The sequence below is a fragment of the Acinonyx jubatus genome, chromosome C1, assembly GCF_027475565.1.
Source record: "Acinonyx jubatus isolate Ajub_Pintada_27869175 chromosome C1, VMU_Ajub_asm_v1.0, whole genome shotgun sequence".
NCBI lineage: Eukaryota > Metazoa > Chordata > Mammalia > Carnivora > Felidae > Acinonyx > Acinonyx jubatus.
In genome coordinates this window covers 35,814,011-35,833,225 of record NC_069381.1, presented here as the reverse complement: position 1 = coordinate 35,833,225, position 19,215 = coordinate 35,814,011, and the positions used below count along the sequence as shown (strand labels likewise).

Below are 19,215 nucleotides of genomic sequence, written 5' to 3'. Positions count from 1 at the left end.
GAAACAAGAAAAATCCCAAATACAAAATCTAACAGCACACCTAAAGAAAATAGAAGCAGAGCAGCAAAGACACCCCAAACCCAGCAGGAGAAGAGAAATAATAAAGATCAGAGCAGAAATAAACAATATAGAATCTAAAAAAACTGTAGAGCAGATCAATGAAACCAAGAGTTGGTTTTTTGAAAAAATAAACAAAATTGATAAACCTCTAGCCAGGCTTCTCAAAAAGAAAAGGGAGATGACCCACATAGATAAAATCATGAATGAAAATGGAATTAATATAACCAATCCTTCAGAGATACAAGCAATTATCAGGGAATACTATGAAAAATTATATGCCAACAAATTGGACAACCTGGAAGAAATGGACAAATTCCTAAACACCCACACACTTCCAAAACTCAATCAGGAGGAAACAGAAAGCTTGAACAGACCCATAACCAGCGAAGAAATTGAATCAGTCATCAAAAATCTCCCAACAAATAAGAGTCCAGGACCAGATGGCTTCCCAGGGGAGTTCTACCAGACGTTTAAAGCAGAGATAATACCTATCCTTCTCAAGCTATTCCAAAAAATAGAAAGGGAAGGAAAACTTCCAGACTCATTCTATGAAGCCAGTATTACTTTGATTCCTAAACCAGACTGAGACCCAGTAAAAAAAGAGAACTACAGGCCAATATCCCTGATGAATACGGATGCAAAAATTCTCAATAAGATACTAGCAAATCGAATTCAACACCTTATAAAAAGAATTATTCACCATGATCAAGTGGGATTCATTCCTGGGATGCAGGGCTGGTTCAACATTCGCAAATCAATCAATGTGATACATCACATTAATAAAAGAAAAGATAAGAACCATATGATCCTGTCAATCAATGCAGAAAAAGCATTTGACAAAATTCAGCAACCTTTCTTAATAAAAACCCTCAAGAAAGTCGGGATAGAAGGGACATACTTAAACATCATAAAAGCCACTTATGAAAAGCCCACAGCTCATATCATCCTCAATGGGGAAAAACTGAGAGCTTTCCTGAGATCAGGAACACGACAGGGGTGTCCACTCTCACCGCTGTTGTTTCACATAGTGTTGGAAGTTCTAGCATGAGCAATCAGACAACAAAAGGAAATCAAAGGCATCAAAATTGGCAAAGATGAAGTCAAGCTTTCGCTTTTTGCAGATGACATGATATTATACATGGAAAATCCAATAGACTCCACCAGAAGTCTGCTAGAACTGATACATGAATTCAGCAAAGTTGCAGGATACAAAATCAATGTACAGAAATCAGTTGCATTCTTATACACTAACAATGAAGCAACAGAAAGACAAATAAAGAAACTGATCCCATTCACAATTTCACCAAGAAGCATAAAATACCTAGGAATAAATCTAGCCAAAGATGTACAAGATCTGTATGAAGGTTTATGAAGGAAATTGAAGAAGATATAAAGAAATGGAAAAACATTCCGTGCTCATGGGTTGGAAGAATAAATGTTGTTAAAATGTCAATACTCCCCAAAGCTATCTACACATTCAATGCAATCCCAATCAAAATTGCACCAGCATTCTTCTCGAAGCTAGAACAAGCAATCCTAAAATTCATATGGAACCACAAAAGGCCCCGAATAGCCAAAGGAATTTTGAAGAAGAAGACCAAAGCAGGAGGCATCACAATCCCAGACTTTAGCCTCCACTACAAAGCTGTAATCATCAAGACAGCATGGTATTGGCACAAAAACAGACACATAGACCAATGGAATAGAATAGAAACCCCAGAACTAGACCCACAAACGTATGGCCAACTCATCTTTGACAAAGCAGGAAAGAATATCCAACGGAAAAAAGACAGTCTCTTTAACAAATGGTGCTGGGAGAACTGGGCAGCAACATGCAGAAGATTGAAACTAGACCACTTTCTCACACCATTCACAAAAATGAACTCAAAATGGATAAAGGACCTGAATGTGAGACAGGAAACCATCAAAACCCTAGAGGAGAAAGCAGGAAAAGACCTCTCTGACCTCAGCCGCAGCAATTTCTTACTTGACACATCCCCAAAGGCAAGGGAATTAAAAGCAAAAATGAACTATTGGGACCTCAAGAAGATAAAAAGCTTCTGCACAGCAAAGGAAACAACCACCAAAACTAAAAGGCAGCCAACGGAATGGGAAAAGATATTTGCAAATGACATATCGGACAAAGGGCTAGTATCCAAAATCTATAAAGAGCTCACCAAACTCCACACCCAAAAAACAAATAACCCAGTGAAGAAATGGGCAGAAAACATGAATAGACACTTCTCTAAAGAAGACATCCAGATGGCCAACAGGCACATGAACAGATGCTCAACATTGCTCCTCATCAGGGAAATACAAATCAAAACCACACTCAGATATCACCTCACACCAGTCAGAGTGGCCAAAATGAACAAATCAGGAGACTATAGATGCTGGCGAGGATGTGGAGAAACGGGAACCCTCTTGCACTCTTGGTGGGAATGCAAATTGCTGCAGCCACTCTGGAAAACAGTGTGGAGGTTCCTCAAAAAATTAAAAATAGACCTACCCTATGACCCAGCAGCCGCACTGCTAGGAATTTACCCAAGGGATACAGGAGTATTGATGCATAGGGGCACTTGTACCCCAATGTTTATAGCAGCACTCTCAACAATAGCCAAATTGTGGAAAAAGCCTAAATGTCCATCAACTGATGAATGGATAAAGAAATTGTGGTTTATATACACAAAGGAGTACTACGTGGCAATGAGAAAGAATGAAATATGGCCCTTTGTAGCAATGTGGATGGAACTGGAGAGTGTGATGCTAAGTGAAATAAGCCATACAGAGAAAGACAGATACCATGTGTGTTCACTCTTATGTGGATCCTGAGAAACTTAACAGAAACCCATGGGGGAGGGGAAGGGAAAAAAAAGAAAAAAAAAGAGGTTGGAGTGGGAGAGAGAGCCAAAGCATAAGAGACTCTTAAAAACTGAGAACAAACGGAGGGTTGATGGGGGGTGGGAGGGAGGGGGGGTAGGTGATGGGCATTGAAAAGGGCACCTTTTGGGATGAGCACTGGGTGTTGTATGGAAACCAATTTGACAATAAATTTCATATATTAAAAAAAAATAAAATAAAATAAAACTTAAATTTAAAACAAATACATAAAAATAAAAATAAAATGGTAGAGCCACTGTGAACAGTTTGTCAGTTCCTCTTAAACTTAAACATAAAACTGCCATATTATCCAGCAATTCCACTCCTATCCATACAACAAAAAACTAGAAAAAACAGGTATTCAAACAAAAACTTATACATGAATGTTCATAGTAGTTTCATAGCAGTCATCTCTATCATCAAAAGGTAGAAACAACCCATCAACTGATGACAAACAAAATCCATATAATCCATATAATGAAATATTATGTAGTCATAAAAAAATAAGGTACTGATAATGTTACTATATGGATAAATCTCAAAAATATGCTAAGTGAAAGAAGGCAGACATAAAAAGCCATATATTGTATGAATCCATTTATATAAAGTGTCCAGAGTCCATAGCAACAGAAAACATATTAGTGGTCCCAAAGACAGGAGGAAGGAAGAAATGGAGACTAACTCAATAGGTAGTTTTCCTTCTGGGGTGATGAAAATGTTCTGGAACTAGTGGTAATGGTTACAAAGCATTTGAATGTACTAAATGTCAGTGATTTTATGTTAAGTGTATGTTACTGTAATTTAAGAAGCCAAAGTACATGTGGAGATGGACTGTCCCGGGCCATGTTTTCTTCCTACTGAAGAAACCTACTGAAATGAGAGCTGAGACCCAGTCACCTTTCTCTCTGGCATACCTTTGCCTTCCTTCTTGGTTTTTTCCTCTTCCACATGGCTGGGCTGACAAAGTGAGAAAAGCCTGAGCACAGCTTTCACTAGCCACCAAGAGTGAAGGAGTATGAGGGTTGCCAGTAACTAGTTCTGCCAGAGGCAGAAGAAAACAAGCTTTTCCAGATCTCCTAGATGTTCCTGAAAAAAGGCCTTTACTTGCATTCAAAATGGTTATTACCCAAAACTCTGTGGGCCTATAAGAAATGAAAGGAGACTACACTGCTAGGCTGTCTATACCCAAAATAAGAGGATTTCTACATAGTTCTCGTTGAGGAATTATTGAGGTTTGAAGCCTGGAGCAGGGAGTAACTAGATGTTGACTAAACATGATTCACCTTCCTCCTGGGCACAACTAGATTTTTCCCAGCCCTCTAGCAGTTAGGCATGGCCCTGTGATTGAATTCCCACAATGGAATATGGGTGAAAGTAATTAGGCCATTTCCAGACCAGGCCCATCAAAACCTCCCACAAGATTCCCCTACCTGCTCCAGGTGACCTTGGAAGCCATGTGCATAAAATGGTAGAGCCTCCATTAGTCTGGATTCTTTTGAATGTATCTGTTACAGTAACTAATATTCCTTAATATAAAAGACTACTAGCATAAGAGCTACTAGTAGCTCTCACTGGTCAAAGGCAGGACTCAGATGTTCCTGGGTCACTTGAGCAAAACCATCACACCTTTGAAATAGCTTAAGTGGGGTGCCTTGGTAGCTCAGTCAGTTGAATGTCCAACTCCTGATTTCAGCTCAGGTCCTAATATCCCAGTTCATGAGTCTGAGCCTCACATCAACTCTGCGCTGACAGCACAGAGCCTGCTTAGATTTCTCTCTATCCTCCTCTCTGTCCCTCCCCTGCTTGCTGTCTCTCAAAATAAATAAACTTTACAAAAAAAAAAAAAAAGTGATGAAATAGCTTAAAGACTTTTTAAAAATTAATACCAACTATTTCTACTCTCGGCTTTTTAAAACATTCCTGAAAGCCTCACACAGTTGTGCAAATTAGAAGGTCTGACAATACTATATTACCTGTTTTACTAAAATATAGGCAGAGAAACTATGTGGCTTGTTAATCTCCCACATATTAAGAGTTAAAGAATTTGTGCATCTGCTACTCAGGTTCACCCTTGGGAAATATTGTTACATTAGAGTTGGCACAACTAAAATGGTATCACAGAATTTTTAAATGTGGTTTCCTTGGCCTGAATTTGTCCTTAATTACATTCTAAAACCTAGGGAAACTACACTATCTCCTAAGCTAGTTACTTAAAGAAATTCATAAAAGGTTCCCTAAAAGCAAAAATGCACAAATTAAAGCCTCCTTTTCAAGTTGAACAAAGTAAAAGAACAGTTCAATAATACCAACAAATCAAAGGTCAAGATACATCTTTTTCTATTATATTTCTTTCTCAAGCCAGACAAGAACACTGAAAAATATGAATTCTATATTCACACATTCTGTGCATGTACCTTAAAAATATAATGATAGCTTTTTGGTATCATGCTTTTAGTAAGTGTTTTACGTGGATTAATTTATTAAATCCTCGGGGTGCCTGGGTGTCCCAGTTGGTCAAGCGTCGAATCTTGATTTTGGCTGAGGTCATGATATCATGGGTCAGGAGTTGGAGCCTGTAGCAGGCTCTGCACTGACAGCACAGAGCCTGCTTGGGATTTTCTCTCTCTCTCTGCCACCCCTCCCCCAAAAAAATAAATAGGTAAACTTTAAAAAAGGGGAGGGGCCCCTGGGTGGCTCAGTCCGTTGAGCATCTGACTCTGGCTCAGGTGGTGATCTCCCAGCTCATGAGTTGGATTCCCACATCGGGATCTGTGCTGACAGCTCAGAGCCTGGAGCCTGCTTCAGATTCTGTGTCTCCCTCTCTCTCTGCCCCTCCCCTGCTCATGCTCAATCGCTCTCTCTCTCTCAAAAGTAAATAAACATTAAAAAAAAAAAAGCTTTCCCTCTAAAAACAAATTTTTTAAGCCTCACAATAACCCTATGAAATAGGTAATGATATCATCTCTGTTACATATATGGGATAATTAAAGCTTAGAGAACTTAAGTAACTTGCCTCAGGTCACAAAGTTGGAATTTGAAGTCAGAAAATGACTCAATCTTAATCATTACAAAATCACCTAAAATATTTATTGAGTACCTTCTATACACAATTTTATTTTATTTTATTTTTTTATTTTATTATATGAAATTTATTGTCAAATTAGTTTCTATACAACACCCAGTGCTCATCCCAAAAGATGCCCTCTTCAATGCCCATCACCTACCCTCCCCTCCCTCCCACCCCCCATCAACCCTCAGTTCTCAGTTTTTAAGAGTCTCTTATGCTTTGGCTCTCTCTCCCACTCTAACCTTTTTTTTTCTTTGTTTTCCCTTTCCCTTCCCCTCCCCCATGGGTTTCTGTTAAGTTTCTCAGGATCCACATAAGAGTGAACACACATGGTATCTGTCTTTCTCTGTATGGCTTATTTCACTTAGCATCACACTCTCCAGTTCCATCCACATTGCTACAAAGGGCCATATTTCATTCTTTCTCATTGCCACGTAGTACTCCTTTGTGTATATAAACCACAATTTCTTTATCCATTCATCAGTTGATGGACATTTAGGCTTTTTCCACAATTTGGCTATTGTTGAGAGTGCTGCTATAAACATTGGGGTACAAGTGCCCCTATGCATCAATACTCCTGTATCCCTTGGGTAAATTCCTAGCAGTGCGGCTGCTGGGTCATAGGGTAGGTCTATTTTTAATTTTTTGAGGAACCTCCACACTGTTTTCCAGAGTGGCTGCAGCAATTTGCATTCCCACCAAGAGTGCAAGAGGGTTCCCGTTTCTCCACATCCTCGCCAGCATCTATAGTCTCCTGATTTGTTCATTTTGGCCACTCTGACTGGTGTGAGGTGATATCTGAGTGTGGTTTTGATTTGTATTTCCCTGATGAGGAGCAATGTTGAGCATCTGTTCATGTGCCTGTTGGCCATCTGGATGTCTTCTTCAGAGAAGTGTCTATTCATGTTTTCTGCCCATTTCTTCACTGGGTTATTTGTTTTTTGGGTGTGGAGTTTGGTGAGCTCTTTATAGATTTTGGATACTAGCCCTTTGTCCGATATGTCATTTGCAAATATCTTTTCCCATTCCGTTGGCTGCCTTTTAGTTTTGGTGGTTGTTTCCTTTGCTGTGCAGAAGCTTTTTATCTTCTTGAGGTCCCAATAGTTCATTTTTGCTTTTAATTCCCTTGCCTTTGGGGATGTGTCAAGTAAGAAATTGCTGCGGCTGAGGTCAGAGAGGTCTTTTCCTGCTTTCTCCTCTAGGGTTTTGATGGTTTCCTGTCTCACATTCAGGTCCTTTATCCATTTTGAGTTCATTTTTGTGAATGGTGTGAGAAAGTGGTCTAGTTTCAATCTTCTGCATGTTGCTGCCCAGTTCTCCCAGCACCATTTGTTAAAGAGACTGTCTTTTTTCCGTTGGATATTCTTTCCTGCTTTGTCAAAGATGAGTTGGCCATACGTTTGTGGGTCTAGTTCTGGGGTTTCTATTCTATTCCATTGGTCTATGTGTCTGTTTTTGTGCCAATACCATGCTGTCTTGATGATTACAGCTTTGTAGTGGAGGCTAAAGTCTGGGATTGTGATGCCTCCTGCTTTGGTCTTCTTCTTCAAAATTCCTTTGGCTATTCGGGGCCTTTTGTGGTAACATATGAATTTTAGGATTGCTTGTTCTAGCTTCGAGAAGAATGCTGGTGCAATTTTGATTGGGATTGCATTGAATGTGTAGATAGCTTTGGGGAGTATTGACATTTTAACAACATTTATTCTTCCAACCCATGAGCACGGAATGTTTTTCCATTTCTTTATATCTTCTTCAATTTCCTTCATAAACCTTCATACAGATCTTGTACATCTTTGGCTAGATTTATTCCTAGGTATTTTATGCTTCTTGGTGAAATTGTGAATGGGATCAGTTTCTTTATTTGTCTTTCTGTTGCTTCATTATTAGTGTTCTATACACAATTTTAGAAGCTGGAAATATAGCAGTGAGAAAAACAGACCCAAATTCCTGCCCTCATGAACCATATATTCTAATGTGGAAGGATGACAATAAACAGCAAACACGTTAACAGTACCAGGTGGAAAAAAAAGAAGATATGCATAAAAAGAAGGAAATGGAATATCTACGTGTTACTTTATTTTTATTTTTAAAAATTTTTTTTAATGTTTATTTATTTTGAAAGAAAGAGAGAGAGGGAAGGAGGGGCAGAGAGAAAGGGAAAGAGAAAATCTCAAGCAGGCTTTGCAATGTCAGCACAGAGCCCAAGGTGGGGCTCGATCTCACAAACAGAGATCTTGACCTGAGCTGAAATCAAGAGTCGGATGCTTAACCAACTAAGCCACCCAGGTGCCCAACTTTTTTTTTTTTTAATATTTATTTTGAGAGAGAAAACGAGGGAAAAGGGCAGAGAGGGAGAATCCCAAGTAGGCTCCATGCTGCCAACAAGAACCCAACACACAGCTTGATCCCATGAACTGTGAGATCATGACCTGAGCCGAAATCAAGAGTCAGACACTTAACCAACTGAGCCACCCAGCTGCCCCTCCCCCCTTCATTCTTTATCCCCCTTCCTTGCTTTATTTTTTCATAGTACTTATCACCATATAACATAGTACATATTTTATTTTATTACCTGATGTTCCCTCTACTATAATTTCTTGGCCTTTTGGCTAAGATCAAACATGACATTCCCTCTACTAGAATAGACACTTCATAAAAGCAGAGTCTGTGGCCTGCCTTTTCCACTGCTGTAATCCCAAGAGTACTGAAAACAAACAAAAAACTGTTGAATCAAAGAATAAATGAAAAAAGGAGCAGTGTAGGATTAATAAAGTTTTTTTAAGATGGAAAATAATATAAATATTATAGCCATACTGATGAGAACAAAACATACAGAGCATACAACAGAAAAGAAAAACTAATGATTCAGGAGTATGAAGGAATGATTTCAAGAAGAAAACTCTTAATTGATGTAGGGGTTGTCCTTGGTAAGAGTAGGAAGAGATTATCCATAGCAATAGGAGAGAGGGCATGGAATATGGGTACAGATACAGGTAGGTTGGGTAACTTATAATGGGAGCTTGTGGAAGTTCTCTTCGGATTTTTTTTCCCTTCAGTTAAACAGGAAACAAGGATATCAACTAAGAGTAAAGAGGACAAAGAGAGTTTTGGAGATTTGAGGAGAAAAATTAAACTATCATTTAAGAGTGAATGGACTAGGGAAATGTCATAGGACTGAGTGGCAGTGCTGACAGACTCTTTGAGGTTCCTGATCACAAACTGGGATGTCACCATGGTCATGTTTTTCTCCAGCCATATTCAGCTGCTTAGACACAGGTGCAGAATAGCCAGAGTTGGTGTAATGATGGTTGGAATTTAGTCAAGCACATATGCCAGAAAGGGGAAATGGCAAAGAAACCGGAGGTACGTGCACAGGAATGATTATGATAGCCCATGAAATGTTAAGTTGAACAGGAGGGAAGTCGAAGCATGAGGTGACTGACAATGAAAAGATGGTTTAAAAAAAAAAAAAAAATCAACTAGAGGTTCCAAAGACCTTGAACCATTTTTGAAGAGGACATTCTAAAAGAAGTGTGAAATAGAAAAATGGAGGATGATATGAAGGTCAGAGTGTGGTAAGCTCAAAACTAAGATTTTAGGGGCACCTGGGTGGCTCAGTCAGTTAAGCGTCCATCTCTTAGTTTCGGCTCAGGTCATGATCTCACAGTTCATGAGTTCAAGCCCCACATCAGGTTGTGTGCTGACAGCGCAGAGCCTGCTTGGGATTCTCTCTCCCTCTGTACCTCCCCCACTGATTTGCTTGCTCACTCTCTCTCAAAATAAATATTTTTTTAATCTTACATTTAAAAAAAACAAAGACTTCAGAGGTGGAACAATTATTGGTAAGGATGAAATATACCTAATGAAAATGGAAGTAGAAGGTTCAGGTTGATGTCAATTTCTCACCTCATTCATTTACTATATATCCATTGTGTTCATGGCTGTGGTAAAGGGAAGAGGAAAGAATCTTTGGGAGTTAATAATGAGGCTAAAAGCTAAAACAAAAGGTTGCCAACTATGTCTCACTAACTGCATTTTGTGGAAGTCCTTACTCCTAATAACATCTAGCCTCTACTCTCCCTTGAGGGCTTTTTCTTCTTCACCCAGGGCTAGGCCTTGATCCAACAACCCCAGTTTTCAACTTATTTGGAACCTCAAGTAGGTATATTAATGATGAAAAACAATCATCACCTGCTAATGAAAAGTAATAATTACCAAGGTACCATAGGGATTTAATCAAGAAAATACAAAGCTAGGTAACAAATTTAGCAGAGAATCACACAGCAGCTAAGACCAGCAATGAAGATGGTAACAATCATTGCAAGATTCAGCTGCCTTTGATACTCATGACTATAGGTCACCATCAGTAACTGGGGTGGTAAAGCCCTTAGGCTGATCGTTAGGCTAAGAGGCATCCAGTAGAACAGAGACAGAAAAATCAGGAACATTGTCCAACCCACTTCAACCATCCCAGGCTCTCTACTCCCACTACCTTTGACGAAATCAAATCTTCCAAAGCCACCACGTTTTCAGGAGCTGGCCTTTACCCATTATACTTGTGGATAAGAGGCAAGGGAAGGCTAAAAACTTTCTATACTGGAAACTCAAAAGAATTCTCAAATGTCTATGTCTCAATCACCATGTCCAACATTCTATCCCCCACACCGTTGCCAAAGTAATCCAGCTAAAACACAAGTAAGACCATCTTGCTTCCCTATTTATTACACGTTTACATAGTACTAAAGAGCTTCTATAACCCAGGCTCCTTCAGTCTCTTAACTAACCATCTATGCCTTTAACTTTACGCTCCAGCAATACCAAGTTGATTTTAGTTCCCTACATACAATATGCAGCTTCCCCTCTTTCTTTCCTATGCTTTTGCCAATGTACTAACATTATACTGCAGAGGAAAGAGATGTTGCTGATTTCCATGAAAATAATTTTGCAAATTTCTCAATGGTGCTGAGGGAATATCTTCCTCCATCCTCAAAAATGTCTCATTTCCTTTAATTGGCTATTTCTATCATGCTATTATTATTCGAATCCCCCCAAATTCAAAATATTTGAAGAATTTTCTACTCATCAATAAATACTTACCAACTAATGTGAGCAAAGCCTTGTCTATGCATTATAGTAGAAAAATTATATCATTCTTACATTTAACCATTTACAACTTAAAAGCAGAAATGAAATAATACAAAATGAATACAGAAGGATAAAAGTGCTAAAACACTAATTCATTCACCCACTCATTCAGCAAATCTTTATTCAGAACCTACCATATACCATGTAGTGGACAAAACAATGTTATAGAAACAAAATGAGATAAGAATTAGTATTTATTGGGGCGCCTGGGTGGCTCTATCGGTTAGACCTTCGACTTCGACTCAGGTCATGATCTCACGGTTCATGGGTTCGAGTCCTGTGTCAGGCTCTCTGCTGACAGCGCAAAGCCTGCTTGGGATTCTCCCTCTCTCTCTCTCTCTCTCTCTCTCTCTCTCTCTCTGCCCCTCCCCAGCTTGTGCTCTCTCTCTCTCTCTCAAAAATAAACATTAAAAATAATTTTTTTAAGAATTAGCATTTATTAAGTCCCTATCTAATGTGCTTTCTAATCATTTTTTTCATTTTCATTTAATATCATAGAACCAAAGCTTTCACTTTCTGGATCACAGATTTTTGAGAACTAAAATTTCAGGAGATTTAAAGATTTATTAAGCCTAATCAAGGATCCTCTTAGGAGGATCTCAAATAGAAAAATAACTTCAAAGAACAGTTTCTGTAGCATTTGAGCTAGGCCTGGAACCTTGAGTAGAATTTCAATGGGCAGAGGCAGAGAAGAGTTTTTCAGATGGATGATTAATTAAAATAAGTATACGAAAGTGCCCAACAGTAAACAAATATTTACTGACCGCCAACTACTACAACCAGTTAAAACACTAAGGTGATACAATGAATAAGACAGTCTCTGAGGAGTATTTTCTCTGATGAGAGACTGACATCCAATTAGCATGCTCATTGAGCAAATATCTGTTTCAAGCACCACCACATGTTTCTTTCTTTTTTTTTTTTTAAGATTTACTGTTTTTAAGTAATCTCTACACCCAATGTGGGGCTCAAACTAACAACCCCTAAATCAAGAGTCACATACTCTACCCACTGAGCCAGCCAGCCAGACACCGCCACATATCTATGTTTCTAATAAATATTCAGACAAATAACTATGTTTCAAATACCACAGTAGGCCTTAGGTGCACAACAGTAAATGAAACAATGTGGGCCTCAAAGAATTTATAAAGCAAAGTCTTGGGGAAACAAGAGAAGCGGCACCTAACTCCAATTCTTCGAATAAAAAGTGGTATCAAGTAGACCTTGAATGCCAAGATCTCCAGACTTTATTCTATGGGTAATAAGCTAATGAAGGTTTCCGAAGACACAGAAATGGAATGATCATGTAACAAATATTTATCTACTACTGGAACTCAGGTAAGCAATGAGTTATAATCTTTTGGGGTTTTTTTTACCAGAATGCATTATAAATTAGAGGTTAAAAGACTAAAAGCAGAGTAAATGCACTTAAGGTATTACAACAACCAAGACAGATTTATAAATGCTTAATTAAGGTGATGACAGTGAGAATAAAGATTTGAAAGGCATCATGAAGGCAGAATCAGCAAAATCTGGGTTAGGGGGTCAAGGGAGAGGGGAAGTCAAACACCAAGGATACAACTTCAAGCTGGATGACAAGGAAAAGGAATGACAGGGAAAAGCACATTTCAAAGGAGAAATAATGAATTCTATTTTAAGGATATAGCAAGCCACTGATCTTCTAGAGATCCAAGTCATGCATCCTCTTCAGAACTTACTCCAAAACACCAGCTAGTATGTAGTATAACAAGCATTGCTCCACGTCATGAGGAAAGGAGAACAAAGTCACCTGTGAGAGTCAATGCTTGTTGATCAGCTAAGCTTACTCCCTGAATGGACATAATCCATTCAGCCTCATAATGCAAACAACTGAAATTTTTATCTTTTCAAAATCAAATTATTACAAGTTATGGACTTTCAAGGACACTATCAAATTATAAAAATTACAATGTTAAGATCACAAATGCTGAGTATACTATAGTGGAAACATCAGAGAAAGAAATGGAAATGTAGAGCTAAGGGAAAAAGTCAAGCTTGGGAACTCAGATCACTCTACAAGGAGGTTCTGTGACACAAGGGCATGAATAAAAGAAGATCAGAGACCCTTGTTTCACATCCTAAATACTTGCCATGAATAGGGTAGGCCTGCAAAAACACAAGAGTACAATAAAGGAGAGAGCTAAGAACAGAGGACATATCCTCAAGAAACATTTATGAGAAAAGAAAACAAAAAAGGACACACCGGAAGCAGTCAGAGAAAAAGGAGTCCAGTGGTCGTTATGACAAGAGATGAAAATATCAAGAAGGAACACCTGAGCAACAGTGATAAATAGTTCACAGAAGTCAGAGAGAATGAAGACTGGGCTGAAGACTATCAAATTTAGTCATTTAAAGTTCCCTGGGACTGCTACATCTCTCTGCATAATTCTTTCACAATGAAAACTTTACACAAGTACCATGCATTATTTTGTTATTTGAAAAAGAAGTTTTAGTATCATTGTGGACATTCGCACAATGGAAAACTACACAGCAATGAAAAAGAACCATTTCTACAAGGAACAACATAAATGAATCTCACAGCCATGATTTAATGAAAGAAATCTAGTCAGAAGAGTACAAACCGGGAGATTCCATGTATACGAAGCTCAAGAAGGGGCAAAACTAATCCATGGCGATGAAGGTTGGGAAAGCAGTTACCTTTGGGGGAGCATAATAACTGGGAGAAAACACCAAGGGGCATACTAGGGTATTGGACATGTTCTACATCTTGATTTGAACAGTGGTTACAGGGATGTATTCAATCTGTAAAAATTCATGGGCTGAATGAACCTTCAATTTATGCACTGTATTTAAGTCACATTCAATAAAAAAGTAAATATCATACAAAGCAAAAAACATATAAAGTTATTAGTGACCATGAAGACATCAGTTTTGAAACAGTATAAGTGTAGAACCCAAACTATAAGGGGTATCTGGCTGGCTCAATCGGAAGAGCATGTAACTCTTGACCTCATGATCCTGGGCTGAGTCTCATGTTGGGTGTAAAGATTACTTATATAAACAAACTTTTAAAAAAAAGCACCAAACTGTAATATGAGGAATGTGTACAGGTGAGGAAGCTAAGACAGTGAATACAAACTCATTTCCCAAGAGGGTTGCTGGTAAAGCAAAGCAAAGAAAACAAATTAGCTTAGGTGGGTTACACAATTCAGGGAAACTGTTGTTTCATTTTTTAGTTGAGGTATAAGACAAAGAGAAAATAATATACATAACAAAGGCCTCCACTGAATGAGAGAGGATAAAATCAAGGACAGAAGTACAGGGATAAGCCTTGAAGAGGATGAATACTTCTTTCTCTAGAATTGAAGCAAAAGATGAGTGAACACAGAAATTGTGAGCTAGAGGGGCACCTGGCTTGCTCAGCTGGTAGAGTATGTGACTCCCAATCTTGGGGTCATGAGTTAAAGTCCAACGTTGGGCAGAGAGCTTGCTTTCTTACTTACTAAATAGATAAATAAACAAACAAACAAATAAAATTGTGAGATAGAGAAGAAGGAAAAATCAAATAACCCTGAACTCTTTTGTGAACCATGCAATAAGGCCAATTGAACCGAGTAAACTGAATCAGGAAAGGATCAGAGCTTTAAGTACATTTTAAAAGTTTCAAGTAGGTACGGGAGAGAATATAAAAAACAATATAAAAAACTGGGGAAATTACATCCAGGGACAATGTTCAGTGGCCTGAAAGCAAGGGCAGAGACAGCGGATGGTGCAGTCTACTCAGAGCTGGGTGCAGAATAAAAGATGAACAAAACGTAGAAAAAAATCCAAGTGCTAGCGTGTGCATCAATGAAACTATGTAATGAAGAATGATATCTAAGTAAAATACTTATTGAACTGATGGAAAAGAGGCAGGAGACCTAATAAAAGTCTTGAATGAGTCAAGGATGAATTTACTTGGGTCTCAAGTAGAGCTGTGCAAAGAGAAAGCTGTCACTAGAGTTCACTACTACAGAACATTTTTCTGCAAGTCGCACAAGGTCAAGGACCACATATTCTCCTTTCACTGCACCTCCTACAGCTACTAGTGGCAACTTCTCCTGCCTCATAAAACTGACCTTTATCCCCTATTTCTATGCTTGATTAATAAATTATACAAACACATCCTATCCATTCAGAAACTCCATGAATAGTTTTACACTGCTTTCTGTTTTCCCATTAAGGTGTTTTCAGTGGTAAACTCCTAGAAGGCAGAGCCTATCTCTCTATAAATTCTGTTCACAGCGCTGGGTTTGGAATTGCACATATGCAGGTGTTTTAAAAAGTGCTTTCTTGTGAAATAGACCGTTACCGAAGGGAATCTTGAATATTTGAACACACTCCACAACACTATATAATGATGGCCAAATAAAAGAATGCTTAGGAATGGCATCTGTTTTTATAACTGTCAGGACAACCTCTAGGAAATAGGATAACATTTACTCTATCATACTGATTTTCCCTACTTTGCACTATTTACCCTTCTGGCTAGCTCCTCAGTATCCTTTAGTAAGCCTATTCTTTGCAGTTCATTTACTCCCAGGCCACATTCCAGCGTCCCTTCTTCGCATCCAGAATCCCGGACTACAAACGCTCATAGGACCATTTTTCCAAACCCCTGTTCCCCCATTTCCCTCCCATTCAACCCCAGGCCATGACTTCCATTTTTCCACTCCCCAGTTTTCTGCCGCTCCAGACCTTCCTTTAATCCGGCAGAACTACACAGTCCCCACCCCTCAAATGCCCTAGCCCAAGTCTTCCCGCCTGAGATCCCCCTCCCCCACCGCTCCCATTCAGGCTCCCGCTCCCCATCCTTTCCCTCCCGGACGCCGGCCCGCCTTACCTGCTCCTTCACCTCGGGGCCCGAGGGCCCGGTCCTCTCCTCCAGTAGCTGCCTCCCAGGAGGCGCTCGCCGGCGCGACGGCAAGGGCTGGGGTTGGGGCAGCTCCGCCGCCCGCTGAGCCCCATCCTCCCTGCAGGCGGCCGGTGGTGGCGGCTGCGGTCGGTCGCGGCAGCGGCTCCGCTTCATATCTGTGGCTGGGCCCCTCGGGCGTCAGCGCCACGACTGTCCCGGCCCCGAACGGCCCCGGGCCGCAGCGCTGCCGCGCCAACCACCGCCCGCGGCCACCATGGCCGGGCAGGCGCCCGAAGCCACCGACCCAGCTCGCAGCTCTTCCGCGCTTTCTGGGGCTTCAAGCGCAGCAACCTCCTCGGGGCTCCTTAGGGAGGCGGCAGCATCGCCGCCGCCCGTCTTCTCCCACCCGGCACACGCTTGGCCGGCCACCCGCCGCCGCAGCCGCCGCCACCACGGCCGCCGGCTCCCCAGCCAGCAGCCAGCCGGCGCGCCCGCTTCTGGCCCGGCCCCGCCCCTGTCCTCCCCACCTCGCGCGCGCGCGCACGGGGAACCCGCCCGCCACCTCCGGCCGCGCGCGGCCTCCGGCGCACGCGCCAGCGAACGGTCGCGAGAGACGCGCCCGTGGCCTCCCTGCTTGGTGGGTAAAGCGGAAGGGGGCGGGCCCTTGGCGCGTCTGCTGCGGCTGGGGACGCTCATTGATCTTTTCATTCATCCATTCATGAAATTGTGTGCCCGGCCAAGCTAAGTGCTAGGGATCTGAAAGTGAGTTAGAACCGATTAGTGTCTTCAAGGATCTAGGGGGAGTGGGAACAGGAACAAGGAGACAAAATATGCAATTAATTAATAAAATACTAACGTATGCCTTTTTATTGACCACCCATCAACTGTCTTCACTTGGCGCTTTGGATGCAGGTTTGCTCATTCTCGTGTTACAAATAAGGGCGAGGTGAAATGACATACACCAGGTCACTCAGCAAATCAGTGACCAAACTAGACAGGATTCAGATTCTTGCTTTTTGTCCCTTTCTACTGTTTCCTGCTGCTTCCAGAAAGTAAGACAAGGTATGGAAAGTCCTATAAAAGAAGAAGAAGTAATGGATTCCTTCTGGGAGGAAGAGGAGGACAAAAAGGCTTCTGGAACAATCCTCATGATTCCCCACTGACAATGAAGTCATATAATAGCCCAGTCTAGCCTGGCCACAGCCAGTCCAGCTGTGGCTTGGGCAGCCCTGCCTGCACTTCCAATGACTCATCTTCTCAGCAACGTGGCTTAAGTTCAGCCCTGTCTGGCCTCCTCCTTCTGGCTTTAGCTGGTCTGCCACAATGTTGCATTTTTCCTGTTTTGTCTTGAACACAGTTCTTTCTCATAAGGCTTTCCTAAAGGCTTCACCCATTTTTCCTGAGCCTCCTCCCTGAACCCTCTTTGAGAAGTAATAGCCAGCATTATAGAGTACTTACTTACTGGATACCAGACACTGTGCATTCAATTCACACATACACAAGCAAGAGGTAAGTTATATTATTTCTAGTTTACAACTGAGGAAACTGAGGCTCAAGTTGCATAACATGTTCAATATGACATAGGTCATAAATGCAAAGCCAGGATTCAAACCAAGGTCTGTCAGATACCCGAGCCTACATACACAACCAAGCATACAGCCCATTATCAGTCTGCCCCTGTATTCCCTGTTTCAGTTCCTCACCATCATCCATCCAGTTTCCTCAGCCAGAAATTTGGAAGTCATCCTAGACTCTTTCCCTTCTGCCCCCACATCCAAGTAATCAACAAGTCCTTGTTGCTTCTGTGTATCTAGTCTGTCTCCTATTTCCATCCCAATGACACCACCTTAGCTCAAGTCCTACCTTGTCTCACTTGACTGGGAAACTTTCTAAACTGGTTCACCTACATCCACTCCCTTTCTCTTCAAACCCATCCTCCAAAAAGCCTTTCCAAGAATCTTCACATAAGATGATGTCACTCAGGGCACCTGGGTGGCTCAGTCGGTTAAGCGTCTGACTTCGGCTCAGGTCATGATCCCATGGTTCATGGGTTCAAAGCCCTACCTCAGGTTCAGTGCTGACAGCTTGCTCAAAGCCTGGAGCCTGCTTCGGATTCTGTGACTCCTTCTCTCTCTGTCCCTCCCCCACTCACACTCTGTCTCTCTGCCTCTCAATAATAAATGTAAAAAAAAAAAAATTTTTTTAAAGGTGATGTTACTCCTTTGTTTAAAACAGTTAAATGGAGGGGCACCTAGGTGGCTCAGTAGGTTAAGCGTCTGACTCTTGATTTCAGCTCAGGTTATGATCTCACAGCTTTGCAGTTTCAAGCCTTGCATCAGACTCTGTGCTAGCAGCATGGAGCCTGCTTGGGATTCTCTCTCTCCTCTCCCTGTCCTGGGTTCACGCTGGCTGTCTCTCTCAAAATAAATAAATAAACTTTAAAAAAAATTAATGTTTATTTGACAGAGAGAAAGAGAGACAGATTGTGAGCAGGGGAGGGGCAGAAAGAGGGGAAGACACAGAATCTGAAGCAGGCTCCAGGCTCCAAGCTGTTACCACAGAGCGCAATGCGGGGCTCAAACTCACAAACTTCAAGGTCATGACCTGAGCCGAAGTCAGAGACTTAAACGGCTAAGCCACCCAGGTGCCCCAATAAATAAACTTAAAAAAAAAAAAGAGTTAAATGGATTTCCACGACCCTCAAGATGAAATGTAAACTTACTATAGTTGACATGGCCATCCAAAATCTAGTCTCTGCCTTCCTCCCCTTCTCCTATTAATCTGTGCTGTATCAACTATTTACAGTTACACCAGCTGTCTATATTGACCTGTATGTACAGGATCTGCCATATTCTTGGGTACAAACCACAGAAACAAACACCACATCCTACACCTAAAGGGGAATTTATTGGAAGGCTGGATAGAAGGGTTCACAGAATTGAACAGAGATTGAAGAAGCAGGCTTATAAAATTGGCAGGAAACAAAAGGCCTCTACAAACTGAAAACCAGGAACAATTTCAGGACATTGCTGTCACCACCACTCCTGCACTACCACCAGACAATGTACTATGCTGCTGCCACACACCTCCGTGAAAGGATTCTAATCTTTTCATAATTATATCACCATTCCAGATTAACTGTCTCAAGCAGGAGAATCCACTGACTCAG

The 19,215-nt window shown here is 41.0% G+C and overlaps 1 protein-coding gene across 14 annotated transcripts in view; it reads right to left on the bottom strand.

Annotated features, from left to right (window-relative positions):
- The window catches only part of MAST2 (microtubule associated serine/threonine kinase 2), a 227,256-nt gene extending 210,746 nt beyond the window's left edge, over positions 1–16,510 (bottom strand). For 5 of the 14 annotated variants that reach the window (XM_027059308.2, XM_027059311.2, XM_027059307.2 and 2 more), the window contains exon 1: positions 16,035–16,508. In XM_027059308.2, the coding sequence (XP_026915109.1) occupies positions 16,035–16,220 (186 nt within the window). In that variant the 5' untranslated portion in view covers positions 16,221–16,508. Of the gene's footprint in view, positions 1–16,034 lie in introns of all 14 variants that reach the window. The other 9 variants (XM_027059306.2, XM_053213473.1, XM_027059312.2 and 6 more) reach the window with 6 other exon arrangements.
- Between the last annotated feature and the right edge of the window lie 2,705 nt (positions 16,511–19,215).